The sequence below is a fragment of the Brettanomyces nanus genome, chromosome 3 (assembly GCF_011074865.1).
Source record: "Brettanomyces nanus chromosome 3, complete sequence".
Classification (NCBI taxonomy): domain Eukaryota; kingdom Fungi; phylum Ascomycota; class Pichiomycetes; order Pichiales; family Pichiaceae; genus Brettanomyces; species Brettanomyces nanus.
This window is the reverse complement of record NC_052376.1, coordinates 958,806-980,075: the sequence shown is the minus strand read 5'-3', so window position 1 is coordinate 980,075 and position 21,270 is coordinate 958,806. Positions and strand designations below refer to the sequence as shown.

The 21,270-nt window shown below is 41.1% G+C and overlaps 9 protein-coding genes and 1 non-coding gene across 10 annotated transcripts; 1 reads left to right on the top strand and 9 right to left on the bottom strand.

Annotated features, from left to right (window-relative positions):
• Positions 1 to 5: 5 nt before the first annotated feature.
• On the bottom strand, positions 6 to 560 carry FOA43_003138 (uncharacterized protein; the record flags this gene model as incomplete). Its single annotated transcript, XM_038923414.1, has 1 exon — positions 6 to 560. One exon carries the CDS (start codon positions 558 to 560, stop codon positions 6 to 8), a length of 555 nt encoding a protein of 184 aa, XP_038779342.1.
• Positions 561 to 746: 186 nt separating this feature from the next.
• Positions 747 to 4,367, bottom strand: FOA43_003137 (uncharacterized protein; the record flags this gene model as incomplete). The annotated part of the gene is made up of 1 exon (XM_038923413.1): positions 747 to 4,367. The coding sequence occupies one exon, from the start codon at positions 4,365 to 4,367 to the stop codon at positions 747 to 749; it is 3,621 nt and encodes a 1,206-aa protein (XP_038779341.1).
• Positions 4,368 to 4,745: 378 nt separating this feature from the next.
• On the bottom strand, positions 4,746 to 6,209 carry FUM1 (fumarase fum1; the record flags this gene model as incomplete). Its single annotated transcript, XM_038923412.1, has 1 exon — positions 4,746 to 6,209. One exon carries the CDS (start codon positions 6,207 to 6,209, stop codon positions 4,746 to 4,748), a length of 1,464 nt encoding a protein of 487 aa, XP_038779340.1.
• A 393-nt stretch (positions 6,210 to 6,602) lies between these two features.
• FOA43_003135 (uncharacterized protein) lies at positions 6,603 to 8,228 on the bottom strand (the record flags this gene model as incomplete). Its single annotated transcript, XM_038923411.1, has 1 exon — positions 6,603 to 8,228. The coding sequence occupies one exon, from the start codon at positions 8,226 to 8,228 to the stop codon at positions 6,603 to 6,605; it is 1,626 nt and encodes a 541-aa protein (XP_038779339.1).
• Positions 8,229 to 8,496: 268 nt separating this feature from the next.
• FOA43_003134 (uncharacterized protein) lies at positions 8,497 to 10,245 on the top strand (the record flags this gene model as incomplete). Its single annotated transcript, XM_038923410.1, has 1 exon — positions 8,497 to 10,245. One exon carries the CDS (start codon positions 8,497 to 8,499, stop codon positions 10,243 to 10,245), a length of 1,749 nt encoding a protein of 582 aa, XP_038779338.1.
• A 125-nt stretch (positions 10,246 to 10,370) lies between these two features.
• FOA43_003133 lies at positions 10,371 to 10,442 on the bottom strand. Its single transcript has one exon. It is a non-coding gene; the product is annotated as a tRNA-Trp (tRNA).
• A 315-nt stretch (positions 10,443 to 10,757) lies between these two features.
• GCN20 (ATP-binding cassette, regulator of translational elongation) lies at positions 10,758 to 13,007 on the bottom strand (the record flags this gene model as incomplete). Its single annotated transcript, XM_038923409.1, has 1 exon — positions 10,758 to 13,007. One exon carries the CDS (start codon positions 13,005 to 13,007, stop codon positions 10,758 to 10,760), a length of 2,250 nt encoding a protein of 749 aa, XP_038779337.1.
• Positions 13,008 to 13,174: 167 nt separating this feature from the next.
• DIS3 (exosome catalytic subunit dis3) lies at positions 13,175 to 16,117 on the bottom strand (the record flags this gene model as incomplete). Its single annotated transcript, XM_038923408.1, has 1 exon — positions 13,175 to 16,117. One exon carries the CDS (start codon positions 16,115 to 16,117, stop codon positions 13,175 to 13,177), a length of 2,943 nt encoding a protein of 980 aa, XP_038779336.1.
• Positions 16,118 to 16,296: 179 nt separating this feature from the next.
• FOA43_003130 (uncharacterized protein) lies at positions 16,297 to 17,451 on the bottom strand (the record flags this gene model as incomplete). The annotated part of the gene is made up of 1 exon (XM_038923407.1): positions 16,297 to 17,451. The coding sequence occupies one exon, from the start codon at positions 17,449 to 17,451 to the stop codon at positions 16,297 to 16,299; it is 1,155 nt and encodes a 384-aa protein (XP_038779335.1).
• A 150-nt stretch (positions 17,452 to 17,601) lies between these two features.
• FOA43_003129 (uncharacterized protein) lies at positions 17,602 to 21,192 on the bottom strand (the record flags this gene model as incomplete). The annotated part of the gene is made up of 1 exon (XM_038923406.1): positions 17,602 to 21,192. One exon carries the CDS (start codon positions 21,190 to 21,192, stop codon positions 17,602 to 17,604), a length of 3,591 nt encoding a protein of 1,196 aa, XP_038779334.1.
• Positions 21,193 to 21,270: the final 78 nt, after the last annotated feature.

The window sequence follows — 21,270 nt, the reverse complement described above, 5'->3', positions numbered from 1 at the left end:
ATTGTCTAGTTATCCACGCAGTATTTCAGAAACTTGTAGAGGTATTCTCTGTCCTGAGGGTCAAACAACCAGAGGCCAAACGTATCACCTTTGAAGTCCCGAACTATCACTAACTTCTCTTTACTCTCAACAAACATACCTTTACCTGCATCCTCAGCAATAAGATTATCGTTGCCCAAAAACCCAATGGTAAAATTTTCAGGCTTAGCTCTATTCAGGATGATGAGGCCATACTTATAATGGTCCTGCTTCAACACCTGCTCCACCGAGAACTTTGTAGCCTCAGATAATTCAGCAGCACTTCTCGAATAAAATGCTATAGGCCCTTGGTAATCTAATTTGTTCCAATCATTTTCCTCATATTTGTATACCACACAGTACGATGAAAGATGGATGAGTTGGTTGATAAGAGGGTCGTATTTGGCTATCACATTAAACGTTAGCGCTTTTCTGTATATTTCAAGAGTTTGTTGTTCCTGCTCTTGTTCCTGAATATTATTCTCATCTTCTTCTTGCTCATCATCTCTCTCTACTTCTGTTTTCGTCACTTCGGAAGGCATATTGATGATGATTATACAAGCATTAAAGTGCGGTGAAAACTATTGAGTGGGCTCGATCACCTTTTTTTTTTCTCCTAGTCTTAATTTTTAATTTTTCGCTTCACTACACCATCGTTCACTTTTAACATATCTGGTATATACATGAACTAAAAACAAATTAAAAAAATCGGTTCAGACGTCCAGTACTCATGATTGACGAATTCTTTGCCTTTCTTTATCCTCTTCCTCTTTAATGTCGTCGAACTCCTTCTTCCACACATTGTTACCCTCCTCTTTGCTGACTGAAAACAATGCCTTAAACACATCTGAATACCAGTCAACAGGAATTGGTGTTAAACCCTCACGAACGTTTTCTGATAACTCTTTCCAATCAACCTCGTTGTCCTTCGGGAAGAGGATTGTCTTAACGCCAGATCTCTTGGCAGCTAAAGTCTTCTCCTTTAAACCACCAATCCTCAACACTTTACCTGTCAAGGTGATCTCACCCGTCATAGCCACGTCAGGCCTTAACGGTCTATTTAATGCCAACGAAAGGAATGAGGAGGTAATTGTGACACCAGCAGAAGGTCCGTCCTTTGGAGTGGCACCTTCTGGGCAATGTAAATGGATTTGAGCTTTGTCGAAAAACTTGTTTTCGGGAAACTCACGTGCCATGAAGCCTTTGGCAAAAGAGTATGCAATACTCACAGATTCCTTCATGACATCACCCAACTGACCTGTTCGCTCCACCTTAGGATGCGAATCCCGGGAAAGAACATGCTCTAAAACAGATTCCATATACAATGCGCAGCCTCCCATCGAGGTCCAGGCCAATCCCATGGCCACACCCGGTGGTGTTGTCTGATACATCCTGTCTGAGATAAACACAGGTGGTCCTACGTAGTCCTTCAAGTTGTCGGGAGTGATCTGAACAGAGTAATCGTCTGGAACTACGATCCTAGTAACTTTATCTCTGATCTTCTTTGCAACAGCTTCTTTTTCAGGCTTCTGAGACTTGAAGAGCACGTCTGCTTTCTCGTCCTTCTTAACTTCAGAAGCTGTCTTCTTACCGTATACAGTAGCGGGATCTTCTTTGAGGTTCTTCTCGGCCTCAATCTCAGCCTCCGTGTCGGCCTCCTTCTTAGCCTCTGCAGCCTCTCTCTTCTCGATCTCCTTCTCTTGGCTCTCCTCGACAACTGATTCTGCCTCTTCTCCCTCTGGATCTCCCACGGTCTCGACAACATTTAAGGCAGCCTTACGGTAGATTTTTTCAATCTGTTTTTTTAAGTTTCGAACACCACTTTCACGACAGTAACTTTTGATCAAGCTTTTCAGAGCATCCTCAGTAATATCCACCTTGACGTGCTCCAAACCGGCGTGTTTCTTAGCCTCTGGTGCCAAGTACTTCTCGGCGATCTTTATCTTCTCATCTTCAATGTAGCCAGAAATCTCAATCACTTCCATACGATCTAAAAGTGGCAACGGAATGGTGTTCAATGTGTTGGCAGTACAAACAAAAAGTACCTTAGAAAGATCAACTGGAACATCCATGTAGTTATCCAAAAATGCACTGTTTTGCTCAGGATCCAACAATTCAAGCAATGCAGCAGAAGGATCACCTCCATTAACACTATGGGTCCTCGACATTTTATCAATCTCATCGATAAGAATCAGGGGATTCTCTGTCTCAGTTTTCTTCAAGGCTTGCACGACTCTACCAGGAATGGCACCCACGTAAGTTCTTCTGTGACCCTTTATCTCTGCAACATCGCTCAAACCACCAACGGAAAATCTATAAAATTTACGATTCAATGCTTTGGCAATGGATTTACCAATAGACGTTTTACCAACGCCGGGAGGTCCAACAAAACAGATAATCTTACCGTTGATCTTATCAAGAAGCTTTCCGACGGCAATGAACTCAAGAATACGGTCTTTAACATCATCCAATCCATAATGATCATCATTTAGAACTTTTTTGGCTCTTTTAATGCTGTAGTTATCTTTGGACTGCTTACCCCAAGGTATCTGCGTTAACCAATCCAAGTAGTTTCTAGTGACGGTGAACTCGGACATCATTGGTTCCAAGGTTTGCAATTTGTTGATTTCATCGTCATAAGCTTTTTTAACATCGGGAGGCATGTGCAACTTCTTGGCCCTTTCATTATACTTGGCAATTAGTTTTTCACGTCCATCATCAATTCCAAGCTCCTTCTTGATCCACTTCAATTGTTCGTTAAGATGGTATTCTCTATGACGCTTGGTCATCCTCTCCTCGATATCCTTTTCAATCTTCTTTTGCATTTCCTTGTTCATCAGTTCTTTCTTTAGTACTGTGAGAGCCTTTTCCAATCTCTTAGCAACATCTGGGCACTCTAAAATCTCTTGAAGATCTTTTTGGTCTCCCGCAGTGACAGCGGCAGCGAAATCAGCCAATTTCTCGGGGCAGTTGAAGATATCGCTGTGTAATGAAGCACTGAAAGTAGCCAACTGATCGCTAAACGACTTGTTGAGAGAAGACATGTCTTTCAAAACTTCCAAAATTGCAGCAGTAAGAGAATTGATCACCGGATCGTTCTTCTCGTACTTTTCATCTTCAACGTTCGAAACGTTAACCAAAGTAATCGGATATTTCTCTAAGAAAACAGTCGGATTGTCCTCTTCGTCGGCCGGAGATGCCAAACTGTCATTAGAGTTCTCTTCCTTCTCTGCGGCTGATATTATCTCTGAAGGTTCCACAGACTTTTGGGGTTCGTCACCTTCCTTTTCACCTGTAATTCCCTCAATAATCTGTTTGCTGTTGTCAGCACTTTTGTTTGCGACATTCTCAGCGATCGTCTTAGCATCAATTTCAGGAACAATAGCCTTTTCAGAATGTGTGAGAGGAGGATACAGTTCGTCAATTCTAATACGCTTATGGGGATAAAGAACAGTAGTTAACGTCTCAACACCAGTTTCACTATCTTTGGTGTAAACATTGGAAGTAATCTGAGCCAAAACACCAGTGTCGTAAACTTGGTCCTTGGATTCAATGACATCACTCTCCATGTTCTCATCTTTGAAAAGAAAACAACCAATAAACGGATATTGGCGATCAAGGGACTCCTTTATAGCCTTAATAACATTTATATCAGAGATGATCACAGCTTTGTAGAATCCAGGAAATAGTGGACGACGAGATATTGGAAGAGCTATAATTTTAGGGTAAACTTCAGGAAGCTCGACAACATTATGAGGCTTAGCCTTCGGTTTGGGACGAGGGCCGTCACCAGAATCACCGCCTTTCGAGCCGTTTGACGAACCGGCAGCACCGGAAGCACCTGCAGAAGCAACATGAGAGGTCTTTGAAGCTTTTCTGGAAGATTTCGCAGGCTTTGGGGTAGGCTTTGAATCAGGGACATCGTTTGATTTAGGAGTTTCTTTGTCAGAAGTGTCAATATCATCGTCTTTGTCCTTTGGCTTTTCGGATGTATCGGTTTGATCATCTTTTTTGTCATGATCGTTGCTTCTCCTCATGAGAAGAGGAGTTTGAGAGTAGAATAGGTTGTCTGAAGAGGTGAAAAAAGACGGGCTGATCATGGAGTCTGGACCAGACACGGTGGACACTCTTCCTTGGAACATATTCTGAATAGGTATGTCAACTAGGGCAGGGGCAGGGGCAGACCTTAAAGGGTTCAGTTTGCGGGAACTAAATATTGGTTTTCCCTTTGCAAGAACGGCACGAGTTTGGATGTCAGAAAGCCAAGAGGCATTTCTGGACAACAGTCTGGGACACATCCTTGCAGCAAACCTAAACTGCTTCTTGGCCAGAAGATGAAAGGTTAACATGAATAGGGGGAACGGATTTGCACAATCTGTATTTCTATCAAATTTAGATCTATACTAGACGGCAAGTTGACTAGCTTGTTCAGACCGACAAAAGAGAGAGAGGTACGAAGGCGATAGAATCTGGGCATTCTGAAAATTGAGCGAGAGACGAAACGGGATGGAAAAAAACTGCGGGGAGGTGGGAAGAAGCAGGCCGTGGTAGAGAGAATAACAGCGCGGTGGCTCTACCGGGACCTATCTGAAGTCCGGTTGGTTACTCATAAGTCGGATCGCATTTGTCGAATATTGTAACAGAATAGAACTAGATATGGGTTAGCAACAAATAGAAATTAATAGATGCCAAATACAAACTATACAAGTGGTGTAAAATATTTTCAATTAAGCCTTTGGACCAAGCATTTCCTCAGGTTTAACGGCGTCGTCGAATTCCTCAGAGGTCAAATAGCCTAGTTCGAGAGCAGATTCCTTTAAAGTAAGTCCCCTCTTGTTGGCATTTTTTGCAATCTTGGAGGCTTTATCATAGCCGATCTTAGGACTCAAAGCAGTAACCAACATCAAAGACTGCTGCATTAAGTAGTTGATACGATCCTCATTGGCCTTAATACCATCCACGCAGTGAACACGGAATGAATTGCATCCATCACCGATCAATCTGATAGAGGAAAGTAAGTTGGCAATCAAAACTGGCTTGAAAACGTTTAGTTCGAACTGACCAGAAGCACCGGCAAAAGTAATAGTAGAGTTGTTACCAAAAACCTGAGTGCACACCATAGTCAAAGCCTCATTTTGAGTAGGGTTGACTTTACCTGGCATAATGGACGAACCGGGTTCGTTTTCAGGCAAGGATAATTCGTGGTAACCGCATCTTGGACCGGATCCCAAGTATCTTATATCCTGGGCGATCTTGAAAAGAGAGGCAGCAACGGTGTTTAAGGCACCAGACACCTCAACGATAGCGTCGTGTGCAGCAAGAGCCTCAAACTTATTTGGTGCAGTATAAAACTGGATCCCAGTCAACTTAGTAATCTGTTCAGCAATCTTCTCGGCAAATCCGATTCTAGTATTCAATCCAGTACCGACAGCGGTACCACCTTGGGCTAAATATCTGAGAGACTCAGAAGCGGTCTTGACACGTCTAAGGCCATTGTCTAGCTGAGAAACATAACCAGAGAACTCCTGTCCCAAAGTCAAAGGAGTAGCGTCCTGCAAATGGGTCCTTCCAATCTTGATGATATGCTCGAACTCGTCAGATTTCCTCTGCAACGAGTCCCTTAGCGCCTGTAAAGCTGGAAGCAAGTTATTTGAAATCTGAGTTAACGCGGCAATGTGCATCACCGTAGGAAATGTATCATTAGATGACTGAGACATGTTCACGTGGTCATTGGGGTGAACAGGCTTCTTAGAGCCTAGTTGGCCACCCAGAATTTCAATGGCCCTATTAGAGATAACCTCGTTGGCATTCATATTGGACTGGGTACCAGAACCAGTCTGGAAAACAACCAATGGGAAGTCTTCGTCCAATTTACCCTCAGAAACCTCTGTGGCAGCCTGTTGAATGGCTTGGGAGAGTTTAGGGTCTAGAACACCTAATTCAGTATTGACAATGGCCGCAGCCTTCTTCAAGATACCAAAGGATCTGACGACAGGCTCGGGCATCCGGGCCTTTTCTCCTCCAATCTTGAAGTTCTGGCGTGAACGCTCCGTTTGAGCACCCCAGTATTTGTCACCAGGCACCTCGATCTCTCCAAAAGCATCCGTCTCAATACGCTTTGTACAAGCTGTTGTAGAAAAGGCTCTCGATGCCATTCTAATAGATAATGGTTTGGTGAAAGCAGAAAGCATGACAAGAGAATGAAAGAAAAGACTTAAGGTTTGACTCCACTTTACCCCGGAAGTTGGTTCCTTTTTATAATCTCATGGTTTTCCACATTTCGCGCGGCTAACCGAAAGTGTCCGGGGACGAAGGGGATGAAAAGTAGAGACGTGTATCTGAGGTGTCTATGGCTTCACTTACGAAATCATTATCTCAGTTACAACCTACTAATTCTGCATTCATCCCATACTTGAAGTTCTATATACTTAGCTGTTCTAACTATTTATCGTTAATTCAGGGTTGTTAGACTGTCCCGAGAACGGAAGGAACCCATTTTTTTCCTCGAAGCTTTTTATTCTTCTATTCTTCATTCTTTCAGCCAAGAAAATTTCAGCCTTTCAATAGAAAAATCAAAAAGGCATTCACACAATATAGAAACCCTCACTAACACCCCGGTAATAGATGTCATATGGCAGGTCCTCATCATTACTTGTATTAGTAACAGCATCGACGCTCACTTGACATGCTTTATCTCCGGCTTCAAGTTTCTTCGTAACATCAAACGCGAGCTCCATAGGGAACAATGCTTCCTCATCATCAACATCCTTACATGTAATAGTGAGCGAACCTTCCTGGTTCTCCGTCAATCCTGTTAATTTCACGTGTAAGCCATCGTCTCCAAACTCCAACGTAACGTTGTCATAGTCACTAGAGTCAATGGTTGCATTGACCACAGGTATCACAATTGTCAGCTCGTCGATGAACTTGAAAGAAAGATTTTCATACTCAAAAGTGAGACCAATGGTGCCATCGTTGTTGTTGTTAACCCATGTAGTTAGCATAATTGGGATGAGAAGATTTGCATCACCAACACTAGATTTCGGCACAGACTTCCAACGCAATACACCCAATGTCTGATCGTTGCTAGGGAATGCCCTGGAAGGATCTTTCATGCCGATCTCACTAGTAGAATGGAAGAGAGCCTTGTCAATGTTAGGATGCGTCTTGAATTGAGTGTTGACATCATCCGGTTTATTCAAAGAAAGTTGCAACTTGGCGTGTGCATAATCCGTATTGTTGATTCGAATCTGAAGATCTCCTTTAACCTCAGATGACGTTATAGAGCCGTCTCTGGTAATTTGGGCAGAGAATTTCTCGTTTGTGATGATCAAGATTCCATTGTTAGCAATCTGAGATTTTGCAGCGGTGACTGCAGCTGTAGAGGAGGCCACAGAAACGGCTGAGGCTGAAGCAGCAGCACCTATACCTGTAGGAGTAGGATCAACAAGCAATGGCTGAGCATCCGAATTTCCTCCAAAGCCCGAAGCCTTCCTACCAAGTTGTAAACCACCTTTTCTAGGAGGGGCAGCCCTGATACCGCTTCCAGCTAGGGCGGGAGGCTGTTGTTGTGCGGAGGGACGACTGTAATTGGCCTGACTGTAATCCTGCTGTCCAATGAGTACCGCATTATCACCATAAGCATTCATATTTGCCTTTCTCATCATCTCCTTGTTTCTAATCTCAGATACAGTGTTAGAAAGGAAGATCTCCGTAGCCTTACGCTTACGTTCTTCTGCAGCCTCCAACTCCTTGTTTCTTTCTATGATTTCCTGTATCTTCTCCTCGTGAGATTCCATCTCCAAGAAAGTGAGCACCTGAGACAACGACAAGTTTTCTTTGTAGCCAAGATTGACGATTTCGTCGAAAGCATTAGCGATTTCAAAGCAATTGTCAAAAATCTCCCTTTCATCAACACTAGGTAAAATAGAGGTGATCGTCTGCGCAAACAAATGCAAAGTATCAATGTCCTGCAAGATGTTCGAGTGCTTGTTAGTCATTAATACAACGTAAAATTCCTCCAATGGTTGATAGACATATCTAACAAATTCGTCTTCGACACTTGTATGTTGAGTCTGCGTGGAATCAGACAAAAGGGTAGGGAAGTTTGCCAACAAAGACGTCACACGGTCTTTAGACAACTCTCTAAATTGACGAGAGAGAAGTGGTTTGCCACCACGTGTACAAATTGATCCGGCCAACACAACCATCTTATTCAATTGAATTCTTGGAGATAGAAACTGTATAAAACTAAAGGTCAAAGTAGACACAAAGCGAAGCAGGACACCTTGTTCAATGTTGTCGAGATTATATTTATTTTCCCACCGCGCAGAAAGAATTTCCATTTTCTCATTTGGTGTGGTGTAGGGATGCGTGTGGTGGGTAGTTAAGAGTTTTACTCTTCTCTCTGTAGCATATCTGGTTACATCTGGGTACAGCTGGTGATATCTGCCTACATCTGCTTACATCTGGTTGGAAATGAAGGCAGACTACTATGAGCTTCTTGGTGTTACAAACTCTGCCGATGATTCGGAGCTAAAGAAAGGTTTCCGAAAGAGAGCTCTCAAGTACCATCCTGATAAAAATTCCAGTGATGATGCTGCTATACTGTTCAATGAAATACGAGTGGCGTATGAAACTTTGACAGATCCGCAGGAAAGAGCATGGTATGATTCTCATAAGTATCAGGTTTTGGCCGAAGCCGAAGATATTAGTGGAGATGATGCAGATACTGATAATAGTACTGTATACTATTCAGGAACTACTGTTCAAGATATAGAGAAGTACTTCAATGACGGAATGTATACGAAATTTAATGACTCAGCGTCTGGGTTTTATCAAATCATCAATGTTCTTGTGACGAGAATTTCGAGTGAAGAAGTTTCTTCTGGAAAGAAGCAAGGATTACCAGGGTTCCAGTCTTTTAAAGACGATACCACTATGTCCAATGCATGCGATGCAAGTGAGTTGATGTATCCAAGGTTTGGCAACTCGAGATCTGAATATGGAAATGATGTTCGGCTGTTTTACAAGGCATGGACAAACTTTCAAAGTATCAAGACGTTTACCTGGTTTGATGAGTATAGGTACTCTACGGCACCTGATAGAAGAACTAGACGATTAATGGAGAAAGAAAATAAGAAGAGAAGACAGCAGGCTCGTAAAGAGTATAACGAGATCATTCGTAAGTGGATATCATATATTAAGCACAGAGATCCTCGTGTGACTCCCATTATTCAGAGGAAGTACGAGAAAGATAGAGTCAAAAAGCAGCAGAAGGACTTGAAAAGGCAAGCTCAAAAAGAGAGACAGCAGAGAAAGGAGGAAGATTCAGAGTATGTCGAACAAGATTGGCAGACTATTGATGCTGATGAATTGGCAGATATAGAGCAGCAGTTGGATAAGCTCTATAACGAAGAGGATATGCTCAATGGAGAGAAAGTTGATGAAGAAGACTTCAATAGAGACATTTATGAATGTGTGGTCTGTGACAAGGTATTCAAAAGTGAAGAGCAATTAAAAGATCATGAAAGATCTAAGAAGCATATCAAGAAATTAAGAAGACTAAAGTGGGAGATGAGACAGGAAGGAGTAGAGTTGGGCATTGATGATAAAGGATTTTTAGATGAAGAGACCGAAGAGGAGCTGTTTGATGATGCACTAGAGGAAATGGTTGAAGAGGAGTTGGACGATGAAGAATCCGTTGTTGATGAATCGGCACTCAAAGATCATTCAGCCGTTGATGAAGGCAACAAGACCATTAAGGAGCCTGCTAATATTTCTGATAGTTTGGAGGCTGCTGTTGATGAGAATTTGGATGACTTGGACAATTCAAGCCTCTCTAGATTACAACTATCAGGCGACGAAGCCTCTTCTGCTGCTTCTGAATCAAAGACAAGAGGTTCTAATAGGTCGAAAGATATGAAGCTGCAAGAACTTTCTGCTATTCTCAATGGCACGACACTGGAATCTGACTCAGATGATGACTGGTCTACGGGAAACAAGAAGAGCAGAAAGAGTAAGAGGAAAGGTAGGAGTAAGCCCAGCTCCGGTTCCAATTCGCATGCTCCCCCCAGTGCTGCTGATGGTTGTGAATCTTCTTGGGTCTGTGCTGTTTGTGGTAAGTCCTTCTTCAGTCGAAATAAGCTTTTCCAGCATGTTAATGATACAGGGCATGTTGCTCCTCCAAGCAAAGTAAAGAAGGGAAAGAAAAAGAATAGAAACTGAGATACCAAATAGAACATTACTTTATAGAGTTCTAAAGTATTCATCTCCGGCAGATAGTTAGTAGTAATAGGTCAAATGCATCATCTATAATGAAATCGGGATAAAGTGCAAAAAATATTGAACCTTGAGGCCAACAGGAATCGAACCTGCAACCCTTCGATCTGGAATCGAAAGCTCTACCATTGAGCCATAGCCCCAGTTCAGCTTCTACAAAGGACCCATAAGATTTTGATCACATGAATAGTTATTTTGACCACATGAATAGTTGGTCAATATGGCTTGATTATTCTTGTCAGGCAGTGAATAAAAATGTAGGAGTTCAAGTTCTCAAAAAAAACAGCTGTAATCACACTAGTAAACATATGCTTTTGAAATTTTAGTTTATATTGAGGTTTGTTCAATAACATAATATTGAGAAAGATAAGTCTTTCAAAAGAATTTACTTGGCAGACTGCGGTTACAAAAAAAGCTAGATTATTAAACTCTTACTTTCCTTTACATTTTCAAATTATTTAATGGCGCTTAACAACACCAACGGAATCAGCCTCTTCCAAAATATAGTCCTTATAATCGTCCATAGTACCAGGGAACTTCCTAACTTTACCATCTTCACTGTACAAAATATCATGACAAACCTCTTTAATCATATGGACATCGTGCGACACCATCAAAATACCACCTTTGAAGTTCTTCAAAGCTGTTGCAAGAGCATCTAAACCTGCTGTATCCAAGTGATTAGTAGGCTCATCAAGCACAAGAATGTGAGGGTTATTGAGACATAGAGAGGCAAATATAACTCTGGACTTTTGACCACCGGAAAGAAGAGCCATTTTTTGCAATGACAAAGAACCAGTAATACCAAAGGAGCCCAAATGCCTACGGTACTCTTCATCAGTTTTACCAGGATACTTCTTACCCATCCAACTAACGGCACTCTGAGATAGATCCAAGGCATCAACGTGATGCTGCGCAAAGTAGCCAATACGAAGATTATGGTTCTTATAGACCGAACCACCGGTAGGATCAAGCTCTCCCAAAGCAATCTTTAAAAGTGTAGTCTTACCACAACCATTGGCACCAACAATTGCGATACGGGAATCCATCTGAAGATCAAGATCCACATGATTCAATAAAAGTTCTTCAGGCTTATAACCAAAGCTGACGTCCAATAATTGTAAAGTAGGTGAGGAAAGCTTCTCAGCGTCAGGGAACTTAAACTGGTATGAATGCTCCTGTTCTGGGGGTAGCAAGACGGGCAATTTCTCAAGCTTCTTAATTCTTGATTGTGCCTCTCTAGATTTGGCAGCATTGTATCTGAATTTGTCGATGAAAGCCTGCAAATGCTTTCTGTAAGCTATCTGGTTTTCGTACTCTCTTTTCTGCGTCTTCAATCTCTCCTCCCTCGTATTGTAAAACGAGTCAAAGTCCGAGCCTCTATAATAATCTAGTCTCTCGGAATGCTGATGTATAATATCTGTAGCCACCTCGTTAAGGAACTCCCGATCATGGGAAACAACCAACACAGTAGAAGGATATGTTTTTAGATAATGAGCCAAATAAGTTGCAGATGGAACATCCAACATATTAGTAGGCTCATCCAAAAGTAACAAGTCAGGTTGACAAAACAAGGCACGAGCCAACGATAAACGCATTCTCCAACCACCGGAAAACTCCTTGGTGGGTCTGTTTTGAGCCTCCTCACTAAACCCAAGACCGTATAGGATGTGAGCAGCCTTACCCTCAGCCTTATCACTCTCAATGTCGGCCAATCTCTCTTGAACCTTCTCCAAGTTTTGATACAAATCGTCCTGCTCTGTATCGAGCTTCTTCATCTCTGGAGAACCATCCTCAAACTCCTTACGCAACTTCTCAATCTCTTCAACACGTTCATTAGTCTTCTGCTCTTCCACTAACAATTGTTTACGCCACACATCTGCATCCAAAACGGACTGTAAAACTAGGGAGTCATCTCCCGTATACTCTTGCTCAACGTACAAAATGGTGATGTGCTTAGGAATGTCCAATTGCCTTCTGGACAATGCCTTTAATAGAGTGGACTTACCAACACCGTTTTGACCCACTAGACCATACCTGTGTCCAAATGCTAACGTCAACGAAGCATCCATCAAGATACGCTGAGCGTCACCAACAAACAAATCAAATGAATCAATCTTAATGTCCTTTGATCTACCGCCAGTCTCTTCAACGTCCAAAGGATTCACCTTTAAGTAGAAAGAATCATAGTCGTCCTGTTTCTGTTCATTAATCAATTTAGAAGCCTCATACTTGACGTACCTGTCCTCCCTCTTTGCCATCTTTCTGGCAATCTTGGCTTCAGCTTTCTTCAACTTCTTCTTATCCACTTTAGATTCCATTTGACGACCAATATGCTCAACGTCCACAGAAGAAGAGAGAAATGTCATCGATGTATCGTCTCTTTCGTGTGAGCTAAGAAGACTAGCATCCAATAACCTCTTCGAGGTATCTCCTTCCACTTTAAGTTTGGCCATATTCTTTTTCAGTCTGTCAACTAATGTCGATTCAATATGTGAACATAGCTTCTCCACCTTCTTAGAATCACCACCCGCACTAATCAACATACCCCTCAGAAATTCAACTTTAGTTGGAATATCTAACTGCTGCGAAAGTACTGAATCTTCTGTGGACTTAATGATATGCTGGACATATCCCACTGTGTAATCGGCAACAATCGGATCAACCGAAGAAGCCGCCTGCCTAATCTGTAATCCAAGATTCGACATAGTAAATACAATATAAGATTCAGGACATAAGATATGTCTGATAGGTTCACCTCAACGTATTTCAAATCCGTCAAGAGTGCGAGACTCACTAAAAAATTTTCAGTCCTTTAGAGACGGCAACGGGACTTTTTACATCTTGGGATAAGATACATTTACAATATATAAGTTCATTTCAACAACAATTGAACCTTCCTCTTTCCAGTGAACTCATCCAAATGAGATTTCACAAACACTTTAACCTTATCAAACACTGCCACTTCTCGCTGCTTACCTTCCTTATCCTTAAAAGACAATCTATACTTGTCCTCGTCAAACTTGGCAGTATTAGCATCTCCTAAAAGCTCCAACTTGATGAGGTTTTCCACACCATATTTTGGAACCAAAACCACAATACCGTTGGAGAACACCTTAATCACGTAACCATCCTCCGTAGCCTCTGCATTCTTCATTACTTGTCCCACATAATACTCGATACTGGCTCTTCCGGCAAACTGCGCATTTCTGTGACGCTTGTTTATATTCTTTACCACCAAATCCATCTTATCCTTATCCATATGTAACTCACTTAACGGTTCGTAGCCAATGGCAGCGGCAAGCTGTCTATGCACCACATCATCACAATAACGACGAATAGGTGAAGTGAAATGCGTGTAGATATCTACAGCTAAACCATAGTGGTGGAAGTCCTGATAACTGTAACTTCCAGAGGTAAAATATTCAGCAGCCATCATACATCTAGTGGCCATAATACGCACCAAAGTATTGAAATAAGGATCCTCAGGTTCCACGCAACGATCTAGAGAATCGGCCATGGCCTTAGAACTCTCCGTAGAGATCGACAATCCTTTGCAAACATGAAGCATATCGTTCAAAATCTCAAAGTTGGTGGCGGGCGGAGCTGCATGGCGACGAAGCATTGCTACCTGAGGAAATGCTTCATATATCTTACGAGCAACAGAAATATTGGCTGCCAACATGAATTCTTCAACTAAAGAATTGGTGTCTAACAATTCCTTGATTTCCACTTCATTTGGATCAGATGTTTCACTATCCATATGAACTTTAACTTCAGGAGAAGCAAGATTCAAGGCACCCACTTCCAATCTTCTTTTCTTCAGGACCTTCGATAACTTCAACAAGATCCTCAGATCCTCTGTTAATGGGTCCTGATTCGACTTGTTATCGATTCTTAGTTGCGCCTCCTCGTAAGAAAATGCATGTCTTGATCTAATAATCGACTTGGTGAATCGAACGTTAACAATCTCGGCATTGTTATTCATCTCCCATATCACAGAAAAGGCATACCTGTCAACGTCGGCCATCAAGGAACACAAATCTGTACCTAAAAGAGTGGGAAGCATATCGATACGTTTATCCACCAAATAGACAGTGGTACCTCGAGAAGCACCTTCCTGATCTAGGGCAGTACCTGGCTTCACAAAATGGGTCACATCGGCAATATGGACGCCGACTTCATAGTTACCGTTTGAAAGCTTCTTAGCATGTAAAGCATCGTCAATATCCACACATCCCGGGGGATCAATAGAGCAGATCAATCTGTCTCTAAGATCTTCTCTTTTAGCCAACAAAACATCACCATTGTTGAGATTCTCGGGAACTTTCCAATCGTGGCCTTCCTTAGGCAAACAGCTCAACACATTCTTAGAAAATGGTCGATATTCAATATCATGCTCAAGTAGTAAAGCTTCCTGCTCAGCATCCTTTTCCTCAATGTCACCCAAAGTCCTCACAAAATGTCCCTCAGGATATTTTGATGTGGTAGGCCATGAATCAACGGCGACAACAATCCGCTTACCGACTAGTTCACGAGCTCGTCTAGTTTTGATTCTAATTTTGGGTAAAGTTCTATCCATCAAAATAACAAAACAGTTTTTGGCAGAGTTGCCACCAATTCGATTCTTATCCACACTATTAGGCGAAAGTTGTCCCACATATAATCTCCAGCTACGCTTGACAACACCAACAATACGTCCTGTTGGCACAATCTTTTCCGTCTCATCAACGGAAGAGTCACCCTGAGCTTTAATTGCTTCTCGAGCCAAAATCCGTCTCTCCTGATCAGTAATAATAACTTCATTTTCGTCGTTATCACCAATTTCATTCTTATTGATGGCTTCTTCATCGACGATCTCTGTAGAAGGCTTCTTCCACATATTTTTTGGGAGAATCTCTACAACAACGGTATCTCCATTGAAGGCTCTGTTCAAATTTTCACGACCAAGAATAAGTAACGGTTTAGGCAATGATGGAACACTGATGGAACCCTCCAAAAAGTTATATGAGGAGATGTTGATGATACCCTGCTGTAAACTAGCATTCTTAACACCACCAACAAGTCTAGCAACAGAGCAATATTCAGGATACCTGATCTCTTTGTAATTAGAAGAAAATCCTTCCTTTGATGGTAGGATATCCTGTAATTCTTTACTGTTAGGCAAGAGAGACACATACTCTGGTAAAGTCATAGAAATAATACCGGCTTTTAGTGCCTTCGCTTTATTATCTTTGTCTCCCGTTATCAAAACTGTAGTGATCCCACACGGTTTCAAGTGCTCACTATAGAATTTGGCACACTCCCTAATTAGTCGATCATTGTAATCGTTCATAGTTTCACCTTTCTTTCTGGTCAAATAGGTGTCAACCTTGAACTCGTTGTAAAACACAACAAACCGCTTCTCCTCATTCTTTGTGAGGTCGCGTAATCTCATATAGATTGGATAACTCTTGTTACGAACTTCTTCCAAAACCGTCTGCGGCACAATGACATCATAGAAAACTGAACTGCTCTCGATCATGTCGATAGCATTTAACACAACGTTAGTATCCACAATCAAATAGTGTTTTCCGATATCATTATTCTGTAAATCAAAGGGAGAATCAGACAAAATGGGATGCCTCATCTCTCCGTTGGCATCAACAAAATAGAACTCTTCACATTTGGAACAGGCCATAGATGAACATGGAATATCTTCTCTTAGGTAATGCTCTCTAACAATCTTAGTTGCCCTACCATTTCGAGAACGCACAAATACTTTCTGAGACACAGAAAGACCCGAGGAAAGCCTTTTACGTTTCAACGAGATCGACATGATTGGATGTTCAAAGGAAGTAAAGAGAAGGAAGCAAAGAGAAGGAAACAAAGAGAAGGAAACCTGTCTAAATTTTCAAGCGATTTTTAATTCTCAATTTTTTTTTTTATGATCCGTGAATTTTTTCCATTTCTCTTTTTGGTAGAGATTTAGGGACTTGTTACTCTATAGATTATTAATTACTGTTGTCTCTTACCAAGAGCCTTCATCTTATCCCATTTGGATATCCAGTTAGTAGAATCTATCCTTGGAACCAAGTAAACACGAAGAATACCGTCAAATAATGGAGCATGAGCTTGCATCAATGCTTTACTGAAGATCACTTTCTTCCCCACCTTAATCAATCCTCCGGACTGCGTCTCCAAATATGCTTCAAGTCTTTTCGGTCTGAAATTTGTATGTTTACCATCTTCAAAGTATGAATCAGGTCTATCCATAACAATTTCGGCCAATTGAAGAGGAGTAGTCAATTCACTGACTTCAGAAACAAAGTCAAACTCATCTGTTGTCGGATAGAGCACCATGGCCGGAATAATTAACTGCGATTGGACGTCCTTCGAATCCTCAAGATGCAGCTTACTTCCATCGGGGGTATCTGCTGGCTCATTGGTTCTGAGATTTACTATTCCTCTCAAACTAAGGGCCTCCTTCAAAGCCTTATCCTTCTGCTCCTTCTCAGCCTTAGCTCTTGCTTTCCTCTCTTCAGCTTTAATAATAGCCTGTATTCTCGCCCTCACCTTCTTGAGCATTGCGTTAACAGCTACATTCTCATCATCAATAGAGACTGCATACAGCAATGTTTTTTCGGCATCCTCGTACCTCTCAATGGCAAACATAGCCTTGGAACACCTGAATAATGCCTTAACGTTTTTAGGCTGTCTATCTAGACACTTTCTGCAGTCACCAATACACATGGCATAGTTCTTAAACTCTAAATTACAAGCAGCCCGATTTGTATACAACGCAGCCTCAATAAACTTCACTCCACAGCGTGCATCAATTCCTTCCGTATAACACTTCAAGGCTTCCCGATACTGCTTTCTCTTATAGAAGTCATTACCCCTACTCTTCTGACGCTCAGCGATCTCTTTGGGTGTACCTTCACTCTGAAGAGATTTCAATGCTTCAAGTTGTGGATTGTCACCATGATCTCCGTTTGCATCATAACTATCCATGAAAAATGGACTTTTCTTCAACTCTGCCAACATCTCCTCAGATGATTTTCCGGTAAACTCTGCCATTCCTGGTGGAAGTTGCGGGGCACCTTCCATGGTAGATTCTGGGGTTGTTACCTCTATGGGCTCATCATCATGCAATTCTGTTATTTCAACCATCTGTTGGTAAGCTGGTCGTGGCTGTAAGAGGTGTCTAAATGGTCAAGACTGAAAAAAAAAGCCCTGAAAATTTTGAAATTTCAAGGATTCGCTATGGCGTTCTATCAATTCTATTAGTATATACTATATAAACCTAGTCTAGTATTATTATCACTCCTCCCTCCATTTTCCAAACTTGGTGTAATCCTCATAAAGCTTTTTGAAAGCAGCACGACTTTGTGAGTCAACACTTGCATTGATGTAATTAAATTCGTTCGATGTCAAAGCCTTCATGATCAAAAACACACTATTCAACAAATGCTTTTTAACATCAGGCTCCACCTCATACTTGAGAAAGAGCCTTAAGTAATTCAAAACTACTACCGGAAGAGATCTTCTGAGATTCGTCTTCATCCGAGACACAGCGGTAGTTGCAGAAGCATCCGTTCCGTCCACTTTTCCAGAGGTTTCCAAAGATCCTCCTTCTGTATGTCCTGTAATTGTCGTAACCGAGGGTTCACAAAGATTACCCATCAATCTTTCAAAGGCTATACCACAATCTTGAGAAGAAAATATCAATGAACGTGAATCGTCTTTAACGAACAAAAGTTCCATCAGTTCATTCACCACGGTAATGATAAGATGCAGTCTGCTAGACAATCTAAATCTTTGGAAGAGAAGAATACTAGCAACCAACTGTGTAAGGTGCACATAAACCTCGGTGGAAATGCTAGCATCGACAATCTGATTGGCGAGTACAACGATCAACTCAATGGAATATTGCGTGAGGGACCAATATTTGGCCGATATAATTGTTCTCAACGACTTAAGAAGCTCAATCAACAACGTCGAAGGAAAGCTGGACTTATTTCTCATTGAGACAATAAAAGAGATGGATTTAACAACAAGAGTCTGCTGCTCATCAATGAGCGCGTCGTCGGAAGGCTTCTTCAAATGTTTAAAGAATGAACAAAGAAGATATATACACTTCAATTTGTAAGTCTGGTCTTCCTCTTCAAGAATTTTAAGAACAGACAACCATAACATTTTAAAACCGTCCTCACTTTCAGTGCTTAGATGTTCAATGAAAGAATCGATATTGGCAACATTGGATTCACTATCGCCAAGAGCTAAAAACATAGAAACCACATAAATCGGCTCATAAATGCCTGAAACGGCTGTAACCAAACCAAATAAAGCTTGCTGAACTTCAATAGAACCTGTTTGACCAAGAGATTTGATATCATGCTTCAAAGCCGACTTTTCAATGCAGCTGGGATCCAAGCAATAAACATCGGATAGAAGACCACACAACCAGCAAATATCAGCATCCGATGGATTTTTAGAAAATATTTCCAGGGCCTTAGAGGCTGCCAAAGTAAGAAGCGGTTTAAACTCCTCTGACTTATTGGAAGAAGACTTCAAAAGGCAAAGACAGATGCTAAGATATGGGGCAAAGACAAGTTTCTTGGATTTAGATCTAAGCTTACTGTCCAATAATTTTTGCAATTTCGGAATAAATCCAGAATCATCTGCAGAGGATTGCCTCATGTACTCTATACAAATCTTACGGGCAATCTCCAAGGATGAATCGTGGCTTTCAGTGTCCGTCGAGCTGGAAACCAACTTCACCATTGACTTAGGATCAGTCTCTATCAAGGACTTGAATGTAGGTAATTCTAACAAATCTAGTATAGCATGACTGGCGCAAAGCTTATTCTCGTTCGAACAATCTGAAAGAATTGCCATATCAAGTAAACCGTCTAGCATTTTTTGTCTTTGATGCTTTCCATAGCAGTAGACAGGAATCAAATCCACAAAGCGCAAAGATGCCCCTTTCTTCTTGTCAAATTGAACAATGATAGAGTCCACTATGGCATCCATAAACTTCGATTGTTCATGAAGGACAGGGTAGGAGAGGATATCAAACACAAGTTGATCATCAATATGATGGCCAAAAAGAACTTTAACCAATTTGCGGATATCTTCAATATCCATCAAGGAGTTCAATAGAACACACCACCTAAAGAAAACAGCTCTCTGGAAATCCTTGGAATCTGCTTTACTAAAACCCTTAATGAAGGCAGATCCAACCTTTTTGCTGTACAACAAAGGATCTTGCTCTAAAATTCTAAATAAGGTGAAAAAATAACTTTCATTATCCATGTGAGTCTTTGGATCCTCAAAGAACCATTTGACATCTATTTCAGAGGTTAACTCATCGAGATCATAAAGCATAAAAATGTAGGAAGAGAGTTTCCATGTATAACCTTCAGTAGATATTTTACTTGATATCCGGAGAATTTCAACATATAATGGCTTCAATTTCTCAATGTTAGATATAAGAGAAACATTATTGGAACTGTTTATCGAACCTGTGATTCCAGCTAGAAGTCCCCTAGATATTGATAGCAAAGGAATGAAACTGTTTTTAGGATCATCCCTGTATTGATTCACAAGAGTTTTCATTAATCGTTCTAACTGAACGTATGAGAGACTAACAAAGTAAGAAGAGCAAGAACCCACCATTTCACTTGAAGTGAGAACAGTTTGAGTTTGAAGGGACGAACCTCTTGCAATGTAGTCACTCCATAGCTTAACAAAGGAAGGCAATTCTCTTGCTCTGACGTAACATTGAAAAAGCGCTTTAAGGAGGAACAAGGCTTCTTCATCATCCTTTTTGAGACTGACATCAATGATTCGATGGGAGAATTTAATACCAACTTCAGTGTTTCTTTTGAGAGCAAGAACAATTATTTTATGGGAATCCTTCTTTGGAGCATCGAGCTCTCTCTTGACCAAGTCTGCCAAGAACTCAGTTGACAAGGTTTTATTGATGGTGATCACTTCTTGCAACAAGTCTGCAGAACTATCAGGATATCTCATGGTGAAAAATTTGAATATGTCTTCTATCTCTGCAATAGACACTTTAGGAATCACCATCTTGAACAAATAGACCAATTCCTTAGTACCTATTTTATTCTGAGCACGAGCACTGTTTATAAAGAAACCAAGGTTATCTTTACAATGGACCGAATTATTCTCAGAAAAAAGAGTATCGGTAACTATCAATTCAAGTTTACTTCTGATCGTGGAAGATATAAGGTCCTCAGTAATTAGAGAAGTTAGATTGGGTAGGCATGATCCACAAAACTGTGATACAACATTCTTGCTGTATCGTATGGCACTTGAATTCGACTGATTGTATACTGTAATCAAAACGGAGGCCATTTCTTCAACTAGCGACTCGCCATAGCTTGAACCCTCTGAGGTAATGAACTTCAAGATTCGGCTTATTATGGATACACTCTGATCTTGAGAGAACGGGAGTTTGGAGTGTCTAATAGCCAATTGAAGACAGCTGGAAAAGAAACGAACAAGCTTCTCATTTTGATAAGATTCGGAATTATCTATCTCTTCTATGGAGGAGGTCAATATGTTGCACAATCTTGTCTTACCGAGTACTATCTGTTTTATATCATTGAGCTTTGACCAGATCTGATTGAAGAGATCCCAAACTTCAGGACTTCTTTTGAATTCACCAAGATTCGGTTGTGACAAACGATCACATAACAATTCAAAAATAAACTTTTCCTTTTGCGGGAGATGATATTCTGGGTCATCCTTTATAAGCTTGAACGAGACCTGATAGATCTCATTAATTGAGGTCTTTCTGCTTCTTAAATATCGAGTGATTCCCTCTGTAGTTTTAAAGTCATACTCGGAGGCCAATCCTAATTTCAAGCCTTTATTTGAAAGCATATTATGTCAAAGGATCACTGCCAAACTTTGATTAAAGCAGTGAAATGCTGGATGATAAATGATACAAAGGACTTTTCA